Source organism: Scomber japonicus, chromosome 4 (assembly GCF_027409825.1).
Source record: "Scomber japonicus isolate fScoJap1 chromosome 4, fScoJap1.pri, whole genome shotgun sequence".
Classification (NCBI taxonomy): Eukaryota; Metazoa; Chordata; class Actinopteri; order Scombriformes; family Scombridae; genus Scomber; species Scomber japonicus.
Genome location: NC_070581.1, coordinates 26,191,455 through 26,214,395, shown reverse-complemented (window position 1 = coordinate 26,214,395; position 22,941 = coordinate 26,191,455). Strand labels below are relative to the sequence as shown.

General features: G+C 40.0%; 1 protein-coding gene across 2 annotated transcripts; it reads right to left on the bottom strand.

The window, feature by feature from the left end:
• Positions 1-1,107: 1,107 nt before the first annotated feature.
• Positions 1,108-21,111, bottom strand: kdm5c (lysine (K)-specific demethylase 5C). Of its 2 annotated transcripts, XM_053317703.1 has the most exons (29): positions 20,762-21,111; positions 19,027-19,174; positions 16,662-16,739; positions 16,420-16,542; positions 16,139-16,309; positions 15,827-15,961; positions 13,673-13,729; positions 10,666-10,789; positions 9,532-9,809; positions 9,014-9,172; positions 8,770-8,889; positions 8,492-8,650; positions 7,571-7,752; positions 7,270-7,432; positions 7,060-7,179; positions 6,773-6,967; positions 6,442-6,623; positions 6,172-6,296; positions 5,925-6,072; positions 5,760-5,850; positions 5,259-5,641; positions 4,987-5,125; positions 4,695-4,874; positions 4,404-4,532; positions 3,540-4,277; positions 3,341-3,383; positions 3,037-3,236; positions 2,362-2,550; positions 1,108-2,239 (listed from the first exon to the last, which is right to left on the bottom strand). In XM_053317703.1, exons 2-29 carry the CDS (start codon positions 19,168-19,170, stop codon positions 2,231-2,233), a joined length of 4,764 nt encoding a protein of 1,587 aa, XP_053173678.1. In that variant the 5' UTR covers positions 19,171-19,174; positions 20,762-21,111; the 3' UTR covers positions 1,108-2,230. The 2 variants fall into 2 exon arrangements, with proteins under 2 accessions (XP_053173678.1, XP_053173679.1); XM_053317704.1 differs by lacking the exon at positions 13,673-13,729.
• Between the last annotated feature and the right edge of the window lie 1,830 nt (positions 21,112-22,941).

Sequence of the window (22,941 nt, the reverse complement as noted above, 5' to 3'; positions counted from 1 at the left end):
GCAGTGAAAACTTTAGGAAAAGCCACTTCTGTGCCATAAAATTGCGTATTTTGTGGACGTTAGTTCATAAAATACTCTTTTTTCAGTTTCAAAAGAACAGCGTGTGCCAATTAATGTACATATGACATTTTTTTCATTTTTTCAGTGCTCATGTTTCAACACAGGAAATGCAACATCATTGTCAGACCACACAGACAGACGCTTTTTGATAATGAGGAGTGGAGCGGTGCCTTCCTGTCAGGCAGACTTGACTGTAGAGCACAATTTCCAAGGCGACATATAAAAAGGCTGGAAAACTGTAGCTGAGAGAAAATACTGAAGCACAAAGCAGCTGACAGGCTTAATGTTTTTTTTTTTTAAAAAAGCACATTGTATCATATAAAGCACATAAAACGTTTGATATTTCACTCTAAAAGCCACATTTGCTATGTGAAGGAACACAATACAAATATTTTCTGCTTCATTTGCCATTTCTAAATGTCCAGATGTCAGTATGCTATATTATTTATTTAATGTTGACTGTAATCAAGGCTGTTTTATTACCAATTTGGATTATTCTTAGCTACAAAAAAAATCCAACAGCTACTTAGATCAAAAGTGAATCAACTATAAGTTTCCTTCCCAAACTTGATTCAAGTTCTCACTTTCATTGTGTGCTCTAAGAACTAGCGTCAGGATACTTAAATAATCCAGGTCTAACTGCAGATAAATGTCCAACAATGAGGTGACTTTATTACAAAAACTATATTAACAAAAGCTGCTTTTTTTTCTCATTTGACTTGCATGCATGTTTGATATAGAGGCCCATTTTTTTCCATGTACTTAAAGACTAAAAAGCCTTTGACATACTGTACTTGTGGATGTGTCTTTCTATGAACTTGCTCAAAATCCTAGCATAGCCACATGGTGTACTTGTTTGTTCAATATTGTGATGTCTAGTGTCTGCCATTTTACAGTGAAAAGCTTTTCTAAATAAATGCTGTGATCATGACATGACTGTTCTGGTGCTACGTAACTGCTACTATGAGTCAAGATTTTAACAATTTCAAGTGATTGGTGATTTTAGCATTTAAAAAGATGATAAATAATGAGTCAACATATCCTAAACAATTCTAAACCTTTATTTTTTCTAACAAGAGTGAAAAGAAACAAAGGCAACATTAAAATGAAAAGTTTATACACAAACTCACGACAACTGTGTGTCTGCAATATCAATAATAATAATATTAATAATAATAATATAATAATTTGAACCCAGGAAACAAAATAAAATGTGACAAAGTGAGTTACAGTGAAGTTACCTTAATTTGCAAAGAGATAACGAGGGAGAATCAAATTGAAAGGAAGAAATAATGGAGTCAAGATGATGGGAGCTTTAGAAAAAAAAAAAAAATTCACATGAGAGAGGAGGGCAAGAGAAAGACAAAGCCAAGAGGTACAGATATCAATTTTGGGAAAGTAGCACCAAAAACATTAATGCCTGTTTTTAACACTTCCCAAAATTTACTCATTCAAAATTCAAAATGCATGTCTCCTCAAAAACAACAGCATCAAAAACACAAGATTCAGTACAACTAAAAAAATACAAGTGTAACCATGGTGCTGTTATCTAAGATCAGCTCTCCAAAAACCCCTCTGCTGTACCTCAGCTTCAGGATGCATGCCCTAACAGAAGTGTCTAAAATAAACCCATAGCTTATCCAACTTCAACGGGTGGGCTCAAGTGAAAGTGAAACTGCAACTGCCAGTGCTAAGACGGGCTTCAGTTGAACTAGCATTTAATACAGTTGGGGTAACGTAGCATACTGACTGACCTCAGAGACAACTCTATAGACCAAATACACTGCTATTACGGGAAGTCCCACATCATCGGTCCAACAACAGTCTTTAATATGTTCATGGGTTGGGGGGGGTAAAATGTGTCCAGGGGAAGGTCGAGAATAAAGTTTTAAGGAAAGATGGAAATGCTGGAGGTTAGGGAGGGGGACCCAAAAAAAAACAAAAACATCATGGGGCCGCGTTATGGCTGAGTTAAAAGATCAAACAGTGGAGTGTAGAAGAGTCTGAGCTCTGTTAGTGTCTGAATGTATGGATGGGGCGGGGATGAGAAGGAAGGTAGGTTTGTAAAAGGGGGGATGTCCTGCATCTTTCTATAACTTGACATTGTCTTCTGGCACAGAATATTCTGTCCCTTCAATTCCTCCGACTAATCGATCCAGCGTTGACTATATCACAAAACCTGTCAAAAGAAAAATGAAAACTTGTGATTAATCAACATCAAACTTAAATATTAACTCTTTTTTTTTGGTGCAAATATCTGCATTAAAGTTATGCACTAATTTCCAGAAAGGGGGTTGTCACCTCCGGATGGATCTGGGCAGGTAAGTGAGGTGAGGGGCTGTGGCTGGGGGGGCAGGTTTTCTTTGACTCTGAGGCATCCAGTGATCTAGCTCCTGCCCCGTCCCCACTGCCACCTCTGTGACTCTTTCTCTTTCTTTTTGAATCCTTGGTCCTTCCGCGGCTGGTTCGTCTCTGGTCTTCGAGCTCGATCTGGAGGCAATAAACAAAACAAAACATTAGAAAGGAAACAGTTGAGGAGGGCGAACCACAGCAACACATTTCCTCTTCAAACACCTGCTCAGGAACAATCACACTTTCATTCTTGAACAATCGAATAACTGAAAATACCAAGTCATTAATATTTGCATGCAAAATGTGATTACAACACTAAATTCAATCAACTGAAATTAAGAACTCTTCATTGACTATTGGAAGGTTATGAAGTAAGGCTGAATTACATAATAAATCAATATTTCATCATATAAATCATAATGAAACTAGGAGCCACACACTTAATGCTGCTCCTGTATTAGGGCAAGTATGCGTGTATGGCACGTTTTGATAAGTTATCAACATACTTGAGAATAAAAAGTCTGTGAACTACTGAACTTTTGGTTAACTGTTCATTGCATTGATGCAGCTTGAGATGAGAAGAAAAATAATAATTAACAAAAGGTCACAGTTCATTTTCCTGACCTGAATGAGTGTTTGCAGTGTTTCTCTGGGTGGATCAGAGGCTGCTTGCAGGACTCGGCTGATGATGTGCGTCTGGTCCAAGGACACCTCGAGCAGATCTCCTTCCAGCTGCAGTTCCTCCAGCTGGTCCCTGGTGGCCGAGGAAAGTTCCACAACCTGACCTTTTAGCAAAGGCAGCAGAGCCAGCAGAGACCCCACACCTGACAAGTGTGCAGAGAGAAAACGGAGTCAGGACTGGTTTCTGTGGGACTCAGTGAACGACTAGACTTTTGATCTCTACTTTGAAATCAACACACTGTCTTACCTGTAACGTTTGACTTCTTGCCGACGCCATTTTCACTTCCAGCCTGTGGAGAAACAAACGTAGTAATGATGAAATTATTAGATCAAATATTACTCAAGTGACAGAAGATGCATCAGATCAAATTCAAATGAAAATGATGATATCAGTTGGAGAGCTTGCAGTTAATAGTCAAAATTAAGAATCAGAATAAAACATTAACCTGAGTGCCGTTGCTGTCCTTGTTCTTTTTAGGTGAAGTCTCATCAGTCAGATCAATGACTCCCTCCTCCCCTTCGGAGTCTGTTAAAACAATCACAGAGCCCCCTTCCATGACTTCCTCTTTTTTTGCTTCACAATGGAGAGTCTCTTTGAGTTCTTGCAGCCTCTGAAGTGCCTGCTGCAGCTCTGTTGTCTCAAGTGCCTCCTTGGCGCGACCCTGCCAAGTGATGGCCCGCTCTGTGAGACACTGCAGCGCCTCTCCCTCAGGCAGACGCACTGGCAGCCTCTGCAGGGCCACAAGTAAAGCCAGGATAGTCTCCAGGCGTGGGCGCCGCGACCGCTGGCATCGCGGACACAAGAATCGTGAGTCCCAGTCCCACCAGCAGAGGGGGTTAACTGGTGGTCCAGAGGAGGGGAGCAGGGAGGGGAAAGGAACGCAGCAGCCATGGAACCAGTCCTTACACAGATGGCAGCGGAGTTGAGGGGCGCGAGGCTGCCTGCCGCACACACACACCGACTGAGGAGGGGTGGCACAGGTGTGGTTACTGTTGCCGTTTTGCTCTTTTACAGAGTTCTCTGAGTGGCTGGAAGTGTCCGTTTCCATGGTGTCGTCCCACCTCCCGTTCTCCTTGTCCTCCTTGCAACTCGCAGCGTTAAGTCCAGATTTACACATGTTCAATTTCTGTAACCTCAGTAGTGCCTCCTTCTCCTGGTGCTCCCCTTGTTTAAATGCCATCACCTAGAGACAAGACAAATCAGGCTCATGTAGAATCAAGTATTCATGCAAAAAATAAAAGAAGTACATCCACAAAAACAGGACGAAATCTTAAAGATTATGAAGGTAATGTCATGCTCGTAAACTCACGATAGCTGCAGGGTCTCTCAGGTCCTGAGCAGAGAGGCCCAGAGTGTTGGTATCAGAATCATCTAGTGGATCCTCCAACGGCTCTGTCTCATCTCGCCTCTCTCGTCTTTTTGCACACGGACACAACACCTGCCGGGAAACATTGGAGTTTAATGCTTATTCTCATCAAGGTCGACTCACTAAGAGCTTAGCTTTTAAAGACAAGTGCTGTACTAACATAATAAGGCTCTTCTCTGGTTGTTCAACATTAACACATATTTATTTTTAATATTATTTCCTATCATTGCTCACCTCTAGAAGACTGTGCTGACTGCTCTTCTTCAGGAAGGTCTTACTGGCCTTATCCCTCCAGGAGTGAGCGCTGGCCACCTGCAGTTCCAGCTGTCTTAGCTCCCCCATGAAGACAGGCAAATCCCGTCCAATCGCCACCAGACCCTCCAGGTCATCCAGACAAGGGTAATGCTCCCCATTCTACAACAAACAATGCAAAAATATAATTATTCAGGGTACAGCATACTTACACACCATTACTGAGGTTAAAGGAAAAAAAAGGGCCAATCTAAAAGCCAGAGATGTGTTTTACCTGGATTTCCTCCAGGTCTGTTACCCAGGCCCGTGCACGGCTCAGACAGCCCTGCAGAGCCAGGATGTTGGGCAGCTTGACAGGGATGAGCTGTGCCTCATTTACTATTGCCTCCAGTGTGGAGAGAGGGTGCTTTTGTCTAGATGAAGAAAAAGCATGACAAAAAAAACATTGACATCTTTTGAACAGCACAGACAGACTGATATATGAGAAGAGCGCCCTTAGCGGGGAAAGTACAGAGAAAAACTTTGAGTTTGACTTGTTTGTCTTACCTTTGTTCGAGGCAGATTTGTGCTTTTTCCTCCCAGCGTTCTGCAATTGTGAGCAGTTCCTGAAGTTCTGCCATGGCCGTCTCCACAGACACACTCTGGGGAACGTTGCAACCTGCCTCCATCAGGTTCCTCAACACAGCCAACGTCACCTCCTGCCTCTCACCTCCTTCTGTGCCCAGTGTGCGCCTCACCTCTGCCAGCCAGTGCCCCTGTTCCTGAAGGCCCTGCAGTAAATTACACTCTGGCACCACAACAGGCAGCTTGTCCCCTTGCTCCAACAATGTCTGCAACTGCTCATGAGGCGGAGAGTCCTTCCTCCAGTCTCTGTCATTCACCAGTTCTTGAGCCTGGCTCTGGAAATCCTCCACTGTCCGCAGTACAGCCTGTAAGGTAGTTAAAGAGGGAAACAGTAAGTGCACTAAATCCACCATTAAAGCTAATGAAATGATAGAATATTAATATCTTTTCTGTTTAGTGTGATGTAGAACTTGCAGTTCTCACCTGCACTTCCTCCAGCTGGTTCATCACACAGGGCAGGTTTTGCATCGTCTCCACCAAGGATTTCAGCTCCGCCCAAGTCATCTTACCTTCACTAAAAGACGGCAGTGTGTGAGTTCATGTAACTGATCAGTTGGTATAAATGTTTCTTTTTGTGTTTCATCTTACCTGGTCTTTGAGTTACTGAGGAGTTCAGTGCTTGTCTTTTGGCAGTGCTCTATATCTTTAAGAACAGTGTTGAGTTTCCGGAGAAGTTCGTTGTCGGGAAACTTTTTTTCCGCTGCTTCCATCTTAAGTGTCTCCAGGTCCTCCTTTCCTGTAATTCAAAACATTTGGTCTTAGTATGTTTTCTTTTTTTTTAAACAAAATATCTGACATAAAGTGTTACTGGGGTTAATTCATGTAGATTTCCCACCTATCTTGTTTCCCTCTTCTTGCTCGAGTGCTTCTTTTACCCTGTTGGCCCAGGAATCGAAGGACTCAGACCGGACCTTTAGTCGGTGTAGCATGGCTAACAACTCATCCAGGGTATATCTGTACCTGCAGAGTGAAAAGATTACAGAAAAGATTAATGCAGCCAGTGGAGATCAAAATAACATTAACATTTTTATTTAAAAAAACAATCAATACATATTATGTCTCACTGTTAAGCATACAAACACAGAGCTACACAAGAGATCAGTACCTGAGGTAGAGTTTTTCAGTGGGGCAGTTGCACAAGTCCTGAGTGTGATAGAGACACACCAGACGCTCGGGACAGTTTGAGCAAGCCAGAGCAGAAAGGAAGCATGTCGTCTTGCATTTATCACACTGTCTCTCATCGTCAGGCAAGAGCTCAAATGCCTCGCGCTCCGCTTCAGTGATGCCCTGCAGGTACAACACACAGATTTCATGACACTATTCTTTTCCTCATTCTCACAAAACCAACACAATGTCACAAAGACTGAACTACAAACAAAATAAATAAATGAAAGACAATATAAAACAATATGTAAAGATCTTTTGCTGTGTCTCACCCTTTCCATCAGACCCTTCCGCAGCTTCCTCTCTTCCTGAACAATACTGAACATTTCCCGGTGTGTAGCTGCAGCCAGGTTCAAGTCTAGCTTCTCTGGGCTAGCAGCCATCTTACAGGTGAGCTCCTCGTGGGAGAATACGCAGTACCTCCTTAGACGCCGGTAGTGGTCAATACAGGAACGACCAGCAGGAAGCTAGAAAAGAAGAGAGAAGGGTGATCTTGATGACGCAGTTATAGGGACTGTGTAAACTGACAATTTGAGGCAGACTGTGTTAAAAGACGTACCCAGTCTGCAGTGCAGAAGTTGACAGCTTCAGCAAAGTTATATCCCTGATTGAAGCCACTATGGTAGGCTCTGGGGAAGGTGATGACGAACTCACCAGCACATTGGTTGGTACGTACAACCTGTCAATGAGAAATAAAGACGTCAATCAAAGAAAATGTTTGAACAAACTTTATTTCTTCTGTGCACATGTATGTTTATGTAAGACTCACCGGTACACCGTGAGACATGAGGATATTGGGGTTCATGATGGTGACAAGCTGGTGCAGGAGGTCGGGTTGGAACTCAAAAAGCTCAGGCGTCAGCTTCTTCATCACCTCCTCAAGTCGCTCAGCTGCCACAGAGGGAACTCCATACCAAGTCTTGGGTTCACCCCTGGAGACAACAGATAAATGGGAAGTGAACAACAAAATCCTTTGATATGACATTATTATCACCTCCACATTAAAAGCTACTATCATTTTAACACATGTAACACTAAACTCACAACAATACACAAAAAGTATTGTGTACCAGTGCAGGTAGTTGATGGAGTAGCTCCAGTGATCCTCAATGTGCCAGCAGAAAGCTGAGAAGACCATGCCCACATACAGCCAGGGAACCTTCATCCCAGAGATGTCTCCATTAATATGACACAGGAGTGACTGCTCCAGCACAGGCATCACATTCAAGTTCCAGCCAGAGCGGGCATATTCCTGGCAGACAAAGAAAAACACAAAAATAAGCATAGAAATTAGCACTGGACTGTGATTATGAACATGGTGGAATTTATTACATCCAATAGACTAAACTGGTACTCTATAACTTTTACTTTCTTGAATTAATTGTAAAAATCAAGAATTACTTCTAATTAGGCATATTTTGGATTACTTATTTTACTTGACTATAGTCTACAGTCAGAGTTGTGTTGTGTTGTGTTAAGATTTTAACACAACACAACTCCAAACTGCTCATCAAACTGGAATTCTATGCTGAAATAAAAAAGATGTTGAACGCATCAACTAGATTTATTTTCCATGATTTAGGTTGCACTAAACATTTTGCAGAAATAAAGACTTTGAGATTATTTTTACCCTGCCATATATCAGCTATGTGCCTACTAATTTTCATCAACAAACCGACAACAATACTACAGGCAGCAAACTAACTGGTCTCTTATCTGCTCTTCTTGGGCCTGTAATCACAACTGTGTAGTTAACGTTTTGTTAATGCAAGCACATTCTTTTCAGGAGCATTACTGACCTGAGAAGGGATTAGTTGGTAGAGAATTATGCTGCATTTAAAATGTACTTGTGGTGGATTTCAGTTTTTTTAATTGAGCCGTTACACCCCATGCAACCTAAAGCAGGATGCTGTAATCACTCTAACCAGGACAGTAATTTAAGCAAACACCAAAACTCATTAAGTTTCAACAGAGAAAAACAATGTACGTACATCCTCTTCCTTTGTGAGGTTCCTCTTGCCATTGTTCATTGGGAAGCCGCTGCCAAACTCTTTGGAGTGTATGTCCGCTCCATACTCAACGGTCACGTCCTCCTCAATACTGCTGACTAACCTCCAGAACTCCCTCTCCACGAGCTCAGTGGGAACCATCTATACACGCACACACACACACACACACAGGCTAGAGATTAGTCTCTCACCATTATCACCAGCCAGGGCAGAGCCATGCTTCATAATGAATAGGTTATGTCTTGTGTGGGTGTGCTTACATGGACAGGCATGTTGAAGTAATCGGCTTTGAAGGCATCGGCCATTTCCCCAAAACTCTGCAGGGTGTACTCCCGTGTAGCTTGTTCAAAGCCAAACGCTTCTGAAGGCTTCTTGCACTCCTATAAAGGGAGGAAATCAAAGCCAAGAAGGTGAGTCTTGCGGGTTAGGAGAAGCCTAACAAAACATGCTCTGAGTGTAACAGACACAAGCAAGCGCCTCTAAACGTTTTCTTTTTTAACTTACTTCTGCCACACACTTAGGGCATCGCCAGTTGCCTTTGGGAGGATCAGTAAGTGGAGGGAGTAAACAGTAAGTGTGGTAGTTGTCATCACAGCCATCACACAGCAAGAGCTTCTCGTCATCATCTCCCCGACCGCACATGCGACACACGAATGAATCCACCTTTGACAAAGAGAGAAGTAGATTAATTCAGAGATTTGAATGGATCAAGATGACTAATGTTATTACTCATTTCTGCAATTTGGTCTCATAAACCTGGCTCATATCTTCGTGAAGCAGACAACCACAAAGCCCTGTGAATCACTATCTGTGCTAATCTTCTCCAGAAGGAGGCCAATTGAAGACAAAAGAAGTCACTAGTCTGTCATGGACTAAAGCGCTGCATTGACATTAGAGTGATTAAGTTAACAAGTAATAAATACGATGCCTTTTACAGCCTGTTAGAAGAATCATTATTTCAGGTTTATCTCTAATTTTCAACTAAACTTTACTATACTGAACATAACCTGTGTTGTACTTACACACTGCGGGTTGCTGATATTGCGTCTCAGCCTCATGGTCATTTTGGTGCAGGGTACATCTTCCTCCTCATCATTCTCTTTTTTCTCCACCACCTCCTCCTTCTTCACTTCTGTCTTCACTTCCGTCTTCACGGTGACGCTAGGAGGAGGCATCTGGGGACTAGATGTACTCCCATCACTCTGCCTCTCTTGAGACTCCAGTATCTCTGTTTTGACTGAGGTATCATTGGGAGCAGAAGAAACGCTGTCCTTGACGGTCACAGTTTGGGGCAGCTCATCTAAAGGAAGAGAAGATAGGAAGATAGATAGGCTATTGATGACTGTTACTGCTGTATGCTGTACAGAAATATAAAAAATAAAAACAGGCGGGTTCACAGGCAGGTGGTTATTCAGTGTGTTGACCAGAAGTATTTTGGGACCCTAGTTCACGACAGCAGATGTTGAAGCGCGATATGCACGAGTGCGATATGCAAAAGTGCACAGATGAGCAGCTTTTACTGAGCTGTGGCAGTGACACACAATATGAGCACAGATCTGAGGACTAAAAGATTCACTAACTTTAATGTTTTTCCACTGGATAGATCAAAGAATGATGCTTTGTTTGACTCTGGGACTGACACATAGTCCGGGGACAGTGCGTTTGGTGAGCCTTACAGTGACTTGTGTGCAATATTTGTGCGCAGCGACAGCTCTGATGAAGAGTTTTTGGGACTTGAGTGAGCACATAGCTACACACTGTATCAAATATGAAACGTTAACGTGTTTTTTTAAAAGGTTGAATAGAAGTCTGAGTAAATATACCGGTCCAGTTCAATTAAGCAAATCAAATAATGGACCATTAAGCATTAACCCGACACACTGTTTAAATTTAAGTAGTAGTATAAACGTATGTGTTTATAAATTAATCACTACTGGTGCATTCAAATAAACCAGTCTTTAATATATATTTTTCCCAGCATAAAACATGCCAAAATAGACTGTGGTTAGGGTTACACTAATGCGACTTATACACCGGTATTTACGGTAAACTAAATTTCCATGTTAATATAACTGTTGAAAAATCTTTAAAGCGCTTATTAGCGCATGTACACACCTGCGACGGTGATTAAATCAAGTTGTGCTCGTGGCACTTACCTTTCTTCCTGAGGCCTCTGTCCCTCGCCACCAGTCCGAGGCCCATCATCTTAGGTCCTGCGCCATAAATCTGTAGCTTCTTCAGTTCTGGGTTCTTCTCTATGTCTTCCTCTGTGGGTTCAGGCTGTGGATAAAAGCACATTCATGTTTTGGTCATGAATGAACACATAAATCGACAGCTACTCTCCAAAGCACACAGAGCAAAGCAGGGGGGGTCGTGGCCAAATGCAGAACAAACAATTAAAACATGAGAGCAGAGCAATGCATCACACAAAGGGGTTATGCTGGGTTAGAAAGTAAGGAAAAGTTATCCTCAAATCACAGTGAAAGCTTAAAGGACCCAACACCAGAAGACACAATCACCAGCAGTTGCCACCATACAGTTAGGATAGGGTATCATATAGATTTACTTAATTATGACTCCAGTTTATATAAAATCCTGGTTCGTTCTTTGAGCAACATTTTGTAAAAAAAAAAAAAAAAAAAAAAAAGTACTTCAAAAGAAGAGAAATACGGTTTTCAGTGGATTTAGAGTCATTTATTATAAAGTTCAGGGTATTTTGGGATTATTTTTGGTATACATTTAAACTAAATAAAAATATTAACATCTAGCACAAGCTGAATGTTAACAGTCTTAGCATTGGCTGATTATGGAGCATTGTGACAAGTGAGCTTTGCTGCAGTTATCAGTTGTGATCATGTCGGACATGTCACTGTCTGTTGGGTGTTAACATAAAGCCTTATCTCTGTTTCTGCCTATCTGGTACAGTGTCGTTAACTGCCCTCATCGCCCTGCTGCCATTTCCCTACAGAAACACCAAATGCTTCATTCATGTCAGTCACCTATACTGTTCCTGCACTATCATTTACAAAAGGCGGGTAATGAATACTTCCCACAAACAAGAATCCTGCCTTTGTAAAAAAAAAACAAAAGTGTCATACTTCATGCTTGAAACATTGTCTAAGAGTTATTTGATTCATCTATAATTCACCTTTTTTTGTTTGAGAGTTATTTCCTGTTGCGATCACACTTCAAACGTTTAAATCTAAAGTACTGCACTGCGATATTGAAGTTACATAATTGGTAAGTCTCAGTGTGAAGAATACTGAATGGACATTGTTTTGAGGTTTTTTTCTCCTTTGGACTCTTTCTCAGCTTGTACTTGACTCTCATTTGATCGACCTGGACACTGCACAGACTTGGACTTCTCTCAGACATTTAAAGGGTTTTGATTTCAGCTCTGCCACGGCTGCATTCTTATCCAATGCTAAGGGATCATCATCATCATATTTCTTCTTCTCACTTTCTGTTAGTAGAGTCACACTCTACTAAAGCTGTTTTCATCCTATCAACCCATGACTGTGCAAAGACATCTAGGAGAAAATCTGTTTAGTGATCTGCTCCTTTCCTTAGAAACAGTTAGAAAATACAACAAAACAATGAGGGTTATAAACTGTATGTGAAAAACTTCATCCATTGAATTTAGTTATTTTTTAATGTAATGTAACGACATGTCATGACATGTCACTGTTTTGATATTATTTCTTAGGAAGTTTAGCTACATTTTTGTGGACAGCTGCAGTCCACCACATCATTGAAGGCAGTTAAACGTGGTAATAAAAATAAGTTAGCTAAACAAATCCCTGGTTGTTATTATTTCATTACAGGCCTGTAAATCAGGCTGCTTCTAATATGCTTTTATACTGGCAGTCTTAATCTGGGAGCGGTTTGGCGCAAAAAAAAAAAAAAAGATCATATGAACACCTTTTCTACCTGGATGCACACCAAGAAACGTGTAGTCCGTGTGGAGTCAGACTACTCATATTCCCATAGCAACAATCATGGCATCATGACCACATTATTAGTGGGATTGATAGCACAAAACTTGGGATATAATGACTCTCTCATGAATAAGCAAATAACATTCAAGCCAAAGTTGATGAGATACAATATTTGTTTCCAAAGATGGTCATGTTTTAGGCTTTGAGTCTATACACACACAGCAGGGCTCCCTTCATTCGTGCAGACATAACTCTAGCTGCCCATACATTTGTGCCATTTATTCTGCATTCCTGGCAACCAAACTTTGGTGCCCAAAGAACTACGCACCAAGGCTACGGACTGAGAGCAGAAAAACAAAACTCTAAAGGTTAGGAGCACACTTTGATTTAGACTCAAGCAAACAAACCTAAGGGGATTTAAAGACCAACAACAACTGCATGCTCAAAAAAACATACCATTTGTAATGATTCTGTGCTTTTACTGTGTTCTGATATACAGATTTCCAACAGACATAATACTGTGTGCTAAAATTATGAAATTAAACCTACTAGCTTAATCTGTGTGAGTGCACTCACAGAACACATGCAGCTACACCGCTCGCTGCTGTAGTGCAAGGCAAAAAAACAGCAAAAGTGCAAAGGCACACAGACAGCCAAGCGATGAGCGTTTTAAGCCAAGTGCAACCACAAAGAAAGAGCACGAGTGTCAGACAGAGAGCTCGAGTGCGCAATAAAAAACAAACCAACATATTTTAGAGATAAACTGGGTCCAAAACTACAAAAAATTAATCACTGACCAAACACCAGTTAATCCAAAAAAAATCTACTTCTAAAAAATGTCTTTAAAAACTGTAATATTACACCCTGAAACACACCTTTTACCAAGAGAGCAGGGAAGTCTTCCAGACTTCTCTTTGTTCACTGTCTGGACTTGAAATCTAAGATAACTATGTTTTATGAACTTGCACCAACTATTATCATAAAGCCACAGTGTCTGCAACAGCCACGTGACCTCATTACTGGTGGCTGCTGCTACAGCGCAAATTACTGACCAGAGTATGATAGCATGTTAATGAAAATGTTTAGTGGTTAATTTAAAACTTAAAACAAAACCAAAAACATCTAGACAACTTCAGAGAAGGGGTGAGGTGATCTAGGAAAAGAGGCGGGAAGAGAGCGGAGGTAGGGGGCGAAAGGTGAGCTCAATAGGCTCGAGAGGCAGTACCGCAGAGATGAGTTGAGAGCCAGTGGTGAGAGGATGGGGGGCCAGATCCTCTGGACCCTGCAAGGGGAGACAATAACAGCAACAATAAACTAAGACAAGAGGAAAAAGCAGATGAGAGAGGAAGGGAGAGAGCCTGGAGAGAACACAGCCAGTAGTTGGAGGGAAAATATCAATAATGTGCAAACTGTGGACTTTGATACTAAATTCTTCTACATTCTTACCTTGAAATTACTAAAAAAAACAGAATTCAACGGTTTTTTTTTCAATTTTAAGTATGAGATGTGGTAATTCTTAGAAGAAGGTAGCTCTTTAGAGAAGGCTGCTCCATTTAGGGTCAGCTTTTTATTACTCTGTCTTTCTCAATTCAAAAACTAATTGAGAACATTTCATAGTAAGGCTGCAACTAATGATTATTTTCTCATTCAATAAATCACTTTGTCTATAAAATGTTGTTGAATAGTGTTAAATACCTATATTATTATTATTACATTATATTAAAATGTATGATCTGATCTGAACTGTCTAAAATCCAAAGATATTCAGGTTGCTATCATTTATGACAAAAAAGCTTCAAATCATCACATTTTAGAAGCTGCAACCTGCAACTGATTGGCATTTTTCCTTGAAAATGACTAAAATTAATATTCAATTAAGAAAATGGTTTATCAACGGCTAATCGTTGCATCTGATGACATTTTAATATAACTTTCAAAAATCTGTGTCAAACATGTGGGGCAAATCTAAAGTTGTATTAGAGCATAATAGAAGGAAAATTAAAAACCACTAGCAAGCATTACATATTCAAATTATGATGATTGGGTCACTAAAAACCTGGGGGGGTGGGGGTTTAGGGGAGAAAATGAAGCATCATTAGCTTACGTAACAAGCATGAGATGAGAATGTAGGCTGGTTCAGGCTGTTTATGAACAACAATGTAAAAAAAATAAAATGTGGCTCATGAAATAAACATGAGTGTATTTGTGAGATGGAGTGAAGTGGAAAGGACAAAGCAGGGAACAAAATAAAACATGGAGCAGAGAGCAGTGACAGCAGAGTTAAGCAGTGTTAAGCAGAGCAGCATGGCGGGATGGCGAGGAAGCAAGCTGGGATGCGCTCTGAGTGCACTGTCACATCTTCCAAACAAACACATTGTCACCAATGCGCAGGGCGCATGCATCAGCGCTGGATCAGCATAGAGAAACAGTTATTAATATGACAGCATGGTACACACTAAAAGATTAACAATTTATCTAACAAATACTTTTGTAGATTGATTTGTATTTTATTAGCCAGTTCTGTTGACAGCTATGTCAACTTTATTTATTTAGCTCATCAGCAGGCGGCAGACAGTAAACTATTTAACATTACTAGAACTTAGCAACGTTAAGATAATGAGAGACTGGCAGCCTTTGAAGTTTACAGTTCAACCCAGGTCATCAAACAAGTATTTTATCATACACTGAGGTTCAAAAGGTTACAATCTCTGAAATTCCGGAAACTGTAATTACTAAAGAAAAACAAAAACAAAACAAAACATACTGTTCATATCATTAGTGGTAAAGATTTTGACATGAGTCCTGTGGGGAAACCTTAATTTAAAAAGCAATTATAGGTCAGACAGCCTGACTGCCTTTTAAATTTATATCCATGTTGAAATTCACACCTTTAATGCAGTGCCACTGCTCAAACAAAGTCCCCATTGAGAGATCAGCCGCACCTAACACATGATGTTTGTGATAAGCATCTCATAAAATGACAACTATGATAAAAACATATTTGAAATATGATATTTATATGACTAAAGTATTCAGAGTTGCAGTTCAGTGCAAGGTTGAGTCGCATCCAGCCCAAATCAGGCAGTGTGGTAAAAACACAGAGAGAGAGAGAGAGAGAGAGAGAGAGAGAGAGAGAGAGAGAGAGAGAGAGAGAGAGAGTCTGGTGGAGTGACTTACTGAGTAAATGAAGAGAGAGAGCGGTGGTAAAGAAAGTCAGTGAATAAGATCAATAAAACCTTTTCTAGAGCGCAAATAAACGCCCCCACACACCTCTGCTCGACCTTGCAACACTGCCTGATTTGGTCTGAATTTGGCCTCACTGGTAACAGATGTATGCAAATGTGTAGGCTGACAGATAAGTACATATACTGTCACTCACATCAGGTTGGCAGCGGTTAGCTCTGCGTCCATAACTGCTCATTTTGGATGGCTGGACAGACTGTCGAAGAGGGATGGAGTGGGGCTTGTACTCTTTATCCACATCCTCGCCGTCATAGTGCTTTGGCTTGCAGTGCTAGAAATTATGTAAAAGAGACAGATTAGATGAAACAGCAAATGTCCTACAAAAAGGTAATTCTTTTAATTCTGAGCTAAAGAGAGCAAACAATCAATCAGACAGTGACGTAAATGCTATTAACAGATCATTACTAGTAACCCCAAAAAAAGAGAACAAGAATGTGTAGAGTGATACCGGCAGGCTGGCACCAGACTGGAACATTTCGAAGGGGTAGACGATCCTCTCGTAGTGCGAGCGCAGCAGAGATCCGATGTTCTTGCCTGGAGGATACCCAAGACGTTGGGCTACGCGAGCCCAGCGGCGTTCCTTACATACCATCTCAAATCCTCCTTCTTCTGTCACAACCTGGAACAGAGCAGCAATTTTTATGACAATTTTAGCAAAACACAGGTAAAGAACGCAAAACATCTACTTTATAAATTAGTTTTCTAAGTAAAAATTATTCAAAACGTCACCTTCGAGAGGCTGAAAAGATCAAGGATGCGCCTTTCAATGTGTGGGATTTTCAAGGAGGATGCCTGGATCTCCCAAAACCTGGCGATGCGGTCCAAATAATTAAGCTTCACTCTGGTCTCCGCCTGTAATGACATGTATGAGGGACCATCATGATCAATATGCCAGGTTTTTGCATCTACTTCAATCATTCAATACATCTATAAACAATATACAACATTAAGGGACACAAAGAGGAACTTACTTCCAACTCATTAAGCCTCTGGATGCGGGGCGTGAAGCGGAAGCTGTCCAACTCCACTGAAAATGGAGGTTGCCAGTCCTGTTGAAGAGCAAAAAGACATGCAATTAAACTTGTACATCTACATCACGACAGATCATATTGTCAATTTTCTACATTGATGACCTCTATCTTTCAGAGAGCTTCCTAAAACAAATCAATATGCACATGGGAGATAATGAGATAGTGATATTAGTTTGGGCTTAACGCTGGTTTTCAGATTCGAGAACTTGGCTCAGCTTTAACCAGGAAGGATAATCAAGGTCACCTGCTCCAGAGCAAGTGTAATTATCATGTTAAAATCCTTTAAATCCCTCCTCATCTATCAACCAACCCTGAGAAAAATGAGAATCCCTACAAGATCTGGCTAGAAAAATACTGCACTGTCCGTTATATATAAATGGCATGTAGTAGTGCATCAGCTTTTCTACACAGGTGTGGTTTTCCAATCGTCCGTGTCTATCTGACAGAAGGGATATTTTAATCAATACAGCGATCTACACGAGCAGTGTAACGGTCATGTTTGACTTGTGCTTCACACATGTAACTGCAACCCGAAGCGTAGTTTTAGGCGTCAAGTCAATTTCATTAACTTCTCCATTTTTATGCATTACTATATAATGTGATGAGATTAATGTGCAGATAAAGTAGGTCTGAACCCATCCTGTGAAGACTCTGATTGGAGGCTACAGCTGTTGGTGCAACATTGACATGCCACTTTCACAACACAGCCCGAGTACACGTTGTGCAACTCATCGAGCCCTAAAGCTGATCACTGAAAGGACTGTTACTTAAACACCATTTGCATGAGCTTTACTTTATGTTAAACTTGGCTTTACATATATTAAATGTTCTTTTCTGTAATTTAACTTACAATGTATGCATGGATGTATGTGTGCTGCTTATATTTTCATTAATGTAACTCTTATTTTGGGGTGTAAATGCAAAAAAATAACTTTTGATTGCAGCTTTATTTAATAGTGCTTTTTGTGGTATTTCATATATACACATTTAACCCTGCTGAATCCGTTTCGCCACTGCAACACACACACACGCACACACGCAGAATTAATTGCTCATCTTTTCTTATACATACTGTTTTTTGTTTGCACACAACTGAGTTATTGTTAGAAAATACACCAATTCATGTTCTAGCAGGAATGAGAAACTCCGTGTAGACAGATTTGATAACTAGCTTTGTCAGACTGGTTATACAGGATCACCAGGGTTACGTGTGTAATTCCTGCACACTCAAAAGGAACAACAGATGTGAGATGTGTCTATAAAGATTGTCAGTCATCCATGTCACCAGAACTAACGGAGGCTCTTGGATGATCAGTGAGCATTTTCACAGACTTAAAACAGTAAATCTATGTGCCTCTGATTGAGTACTTCTAGATAAATACTTACCAATGTAACCACCATTGTAAACAAGCTATCAGCTAATATCAAGTATGAGTTCTTACTTTGCTGCCAGAGTTCTTTGTAATGTTAGAACAAAATAAGAAATACTTCATTCACCAGCTCAAGTCCTTTTGAAGCGGTAACATTTAGCAACCTGAACTAATTTTAGAAGGCACTTGATGATTTTGTGGTAAACCTTCATTCACACCAAATCCAGCACGTAGCATTTCCCTGCAGTGTTGTGTGGAGGTGTGGCTGCGTCACTACATGGCTCGTGTGTGACATCATGCTGTGAATGCTAATAATAACAACCAGGATGTGGAGGCCTATTGTTTTAGTGAGTTTTAAACTGGTGCACAAGGCCAAATTGAGTGAGTACACATACAACACGACATTATACTCTGTTGTGTCTTGATCGTCCTTGATGCTGACTGTAGCACAAGTAGAAATACTAACTAAGAAATCTCAATTTGAAGAACAATACAATGCAAAGCGAGTGCAGAGCGATTATCGCCTTTGTGCTCTCTGATGGTAGGGTTGAACAGCTCTGAAAAAGTAATCCCAGCAGCTATGAGTCTCACTACTATCTTCATAGTTGCTTGATAAACAGCCGAATGCTATGATGCTACATGGTAAACAGAGACGTTCTTCCTCCTGATCACCAGTTTACGTGACTGGCCACTGTCGCATGATGTCGGGTTTCGTTCTGGCAAAAGTTAATTCCAGTTCAACTTCTTGCCAGACGTGTTATTTTTGCAGTGCCTTATGTGCCCCCCCTCTCTCTGCTACACCCATTCAAATAGATAGGAAGGATTTCTGTGTTTTTTTTAATGCTGGATTTGGTGTAAATGTAACTGAAAGGACAAATATTACACACACAGAACACAGAAACATGCCACTTCTCCTACATAACACAAATATTTACTTGTGGTGGTCGAATTTTGCAGATGCCAGACTTCTCTGCAATTGGACGTATCTTGGCGATGTAGCCCAGGGGATCCTGAAACTCCTCCCATGACGGCTCGAATACTGGACACTCCGGAGGAGGTACAAACTCTTCCACTTCCATTGCCCTGGCAAGAGGAAGATTGACAACACAAAAACAAGTTAATGAACACTGGAAGACTCACTAATGCAGCGGGTCTTGCTTTCAAATACCTCAAAACATTGTGTATACTCTTAAAGACAATTTGATGCCTTACTTCCTGTTGTAGAGAAGGGTCATACATCAATTGAGACAGTGTTTACACAAATACAATTCACACAACACACATGTCCCAATAAATGGCAACAAAGGCAATTTGAAGTTGTATATCAGTTCAATTCAATGATGAGCATAATGGACCAGTGTGTGAGAAAATAAAAAAGTGCATCATACACTTTCTAAAGAGGCTTAATGTGTTTAACTGTTACCAAACCTCTACTTCCTGGCATGGCATGGCCTTATAATTTCTTCACCCATAAATATTTGACACAATTAAAACTTCCTCGTCATTTTTGATAGTGTAACATTTGACCCTACACTTTATTTACTAGTAAAAAAAACAAGACACATGTTGAAACCCTGGAAAAGGTAGTGTTTTGGGGTTTTTTTTGTCCTCACTGTGGCCCCCTCCCCCCACACCAGACACAACAAAACAAATGCCATGCTTTAGTGAATCAACACTGTCCTGTGTGAAAAGGGGGGGGGCAAAAATATATAAGTCAAGCCTTCCATTACTTGTAGCACAGAAAAAAAGAAACCACATTATTTAAATACACAAGTGACAATCAACACGTTTTTATGCACTTAAGTAATCACACACTGCTTAAGATCATTTGCATGTGGTGCGATTTCTATTTAATTTAGTTCAAGGGGGATTTCCTACTGAAATGCATACTTTCAAAAAAACGGAACTTGATACTAGGGCTTTGTAATATACATCCCATTTATCAGATTGCTTATGGGCCTTCAGACAAACAATGGCGTGGAGGCCATGAACCCTGAAGGCCATGAAGGCATCACTTCTCCCAAGTGGGCTGGGCTACATCTATTAATAATAACCCAAAACAACAACAAATACACACATATAGCTTGGGCACAGAAGTAAAAGAACAAAACAAACAACAACTAAAGATTAGATGTTTCACTTTATCTTAAACATTAATGTCAACTTAGCCTGACAACTGTTAGCTACTCTAGCTCCTAAACTTAAAGAGAGAGAGGAGAGAGGCGTAAAAACTAACCACACCATCCAACCAGAGCCATAACAAAGGTAGTTAAGAAAAGGAGAAACGCCTCTAAATGAATAATGTATAATATTTTAACAGGTGTCATTCATTTCTCGTCTCCACAGGCAACCATTAAGTGTGTTATATGTGTCTATTGTTCGGCTATCAGCTAACATTAGCATTGGGGCCTCCTCCTCTTTTTCTCTCTATCTCTCTCACCACCCACACGGTTTTTTAAAGGTTAACAAACATTAATTATAATAGTACTCAATAGTAGTGGATGAGAAAAAGCTAAGCAGACAATATAAGGCTACAGACAAAGCTTTTAGCAAAGTCAACCAGCTAAACACAGGCTTGCATAATGTTATGTACAAGGAAGAAAAATGTAACACCACACAACACACATACTATACATATATATATTTATGTTTATATTTAATGTGACTGACCCTGCAGACACCTGGGGGCTTAAGATAGACGCTGTTGGCTGTGCTCTTCCTTCCTCTTGTTGTTGTGATGATGACTGCTGGTGAAAAGCTAATGTTGTCCAGCTGTGCTCCTCGGTCCACAGTCGGCTAGCTAGCTTAGCTCAGTCGACCCGTTTAGTGAGGGCCTTTAGCTCTCCATGTAAACTCCCGATATTAGCAGGACAAAAAAAGAAAAACACAGGCTCAAAACATGGATTTAGTCGAGTGTGGAGTGTGACGTTCGTCTAATGGAAACACGAGAGGCTCAAACTTGGTCAGGTTGTGTCGTTATCAATCATTTTCTCGACCAAACATCATCAATCTCTTCAGGCCATCCTATCTTTCTTAACGAGACGCCATCTTAGTTTTTTTCTCACGACCGAAGCACAACCTCCAAGTCTTCGCTGCACGTCCGTCACGTTCACTCCCTGAAAAGTAGTGCCCACTGCCCACGTAGCTACGTCATGTCATGGTTTTCTAAGAATCCATCAGTGCTGGGGAGCACCCCTAAATCTGATCTCAGCACCCCTGAATTTGATCTCAGCACCCCTAAAAAAATACGTATATAGGCTATATTATTGTTGTTTTTTTTCTAAAAAAAAATTTTTGTACAACTTTAATTATTTTGCGAGCTTGTCTGTTAGAGATGGGACAAACAATTATGTTACTGGTTCAAATGGTTTTATTTTAACAGGTATAATAGATAGTTCTGCTATTAATATATAATATTTCCCTCAGGGTTCATTAACAATCTTAGGGTCCTCTCAGTAGAAATCTGATTATTCTGAACCATTATTATTATTATACATTATAGTAGACCATTCTACTATATATTAATATTTATTGTTGTAAATTATGTTATCTGCAGGGTTTTGTAGCTATGTCAAATTCTCATTAGGAGCTGAGCCCCCCTAAAGGTCTGATCCTAGGACAGTCCCTGTTGGGGAGTAGCTAGTTAGCCTACATGTAACTGTAATCTTTTAGTTACAGAGGAAAAAATGTGGATGTAAATTACAGTAATTTATGGAAATGTTGATGATTACAAAGGGGGTTAAAGTCCCGGTCAAAAAGTCCTGTAGGATATTCATCTTTTCCAATAGGATTCCCATACATTTCTAAAGATCCTATAGGAATTCTGTAAGAAAAAGCTTTGTTTCTTTTAGGATTTGTATAGTCCTTTTGGAAATATTTTTTTCTCTATTTGTTCCAATAAAACACCTCAAGATTCCTATGAATTAAAATAAATGAAAATATCAAAACCACACTTCCAGCAATAAAAATTAAAGATTTGAAGGACGACCACAGCAATACAATCCAAAATCAAGTAGAATTTCTAATTGGAAATTTCTTTTGGAATCCTATAGGACTTTTTGACTAGAGTTTTTCCTCATGTTTTAATATTAAACCATTACATCCTGTTAGGAGTTTCCTTTAGCTGGATTTTTCCTAATGTGATCCACAGCATCATTATTAAAATTTTGTGCAGCTAATACACATTTTATATGATGAAATTTATGGAAATCCTAAATTATTATATTGGAAAAGATACAAATCCTACAAGACTTTCTGACTAGGGACGCAAATAAAAATAACAGTAACGCATTTACGACTGGATCCAGTGATGAAAGAAGTGCTTAGAGCCTTACTCCACTACAGGTAAAAGTAGGCTATAAAAAGAAAATTGTACTTACAAAAGTGGATTCCATTATATATTATTAATTAATGAGTTAGCAGAAGTTGTAGTTAATTTAACCTTAATAATATGCTTTTTGGTGTCTCTACAATATTTAATAATATCTAATAATCATAATTCAAAATATCTAAGTTGCAAATATTTTCAGTCATATGCAGCTTGCAAAGTGAAAGGCACAATTTTAATAAAATAAAATGGAATTTACAGTTAAGTGCAATTGACATTTTAGCTACTCACTGATTCACTGATTGCACCAAATAACAATAATTTAAGAAAAGCTATGATCAAGACTAATACAAAGGTATAATTTTTTTTTATGTGACTCTACCTTTCATAATAAGGCTGTTATGATATTATAGTCCAGTATTTTTTTTCTTATAAAAAGACTAACTTTGAAAGATATCTACCTGATTTGACTAGTTTGGACGGCTGAAGTTTCATATTATAGCTTCAGGTAAACATATATACT

Excerpts from the sequence above, each read along its gene's own strand:
- kdm5c (XM_053317703.1), bottom strand. The coding sequence starts at position 19,170 with ATGGAAGTGGAAGAGTTTGTACCTCCTCCGGAGTGTCCAGTATTCGAG. Across the intron at positions 15,962-16,138 it reads AGTCTGGTGCCAGCCTGCCG|CACTGCAAGCCAAAGCACTA; the intron begins GTATCACTCTAC and ends CATAATTTCTAG. Across the intron at positions 6,073-6,171 it reads AGAAGAGGGAAACAAGATAG|GAAAGGAGGACCTGGAGACA; the intron begins GTGGGAAATCTA and ends TTTGAATTACAG.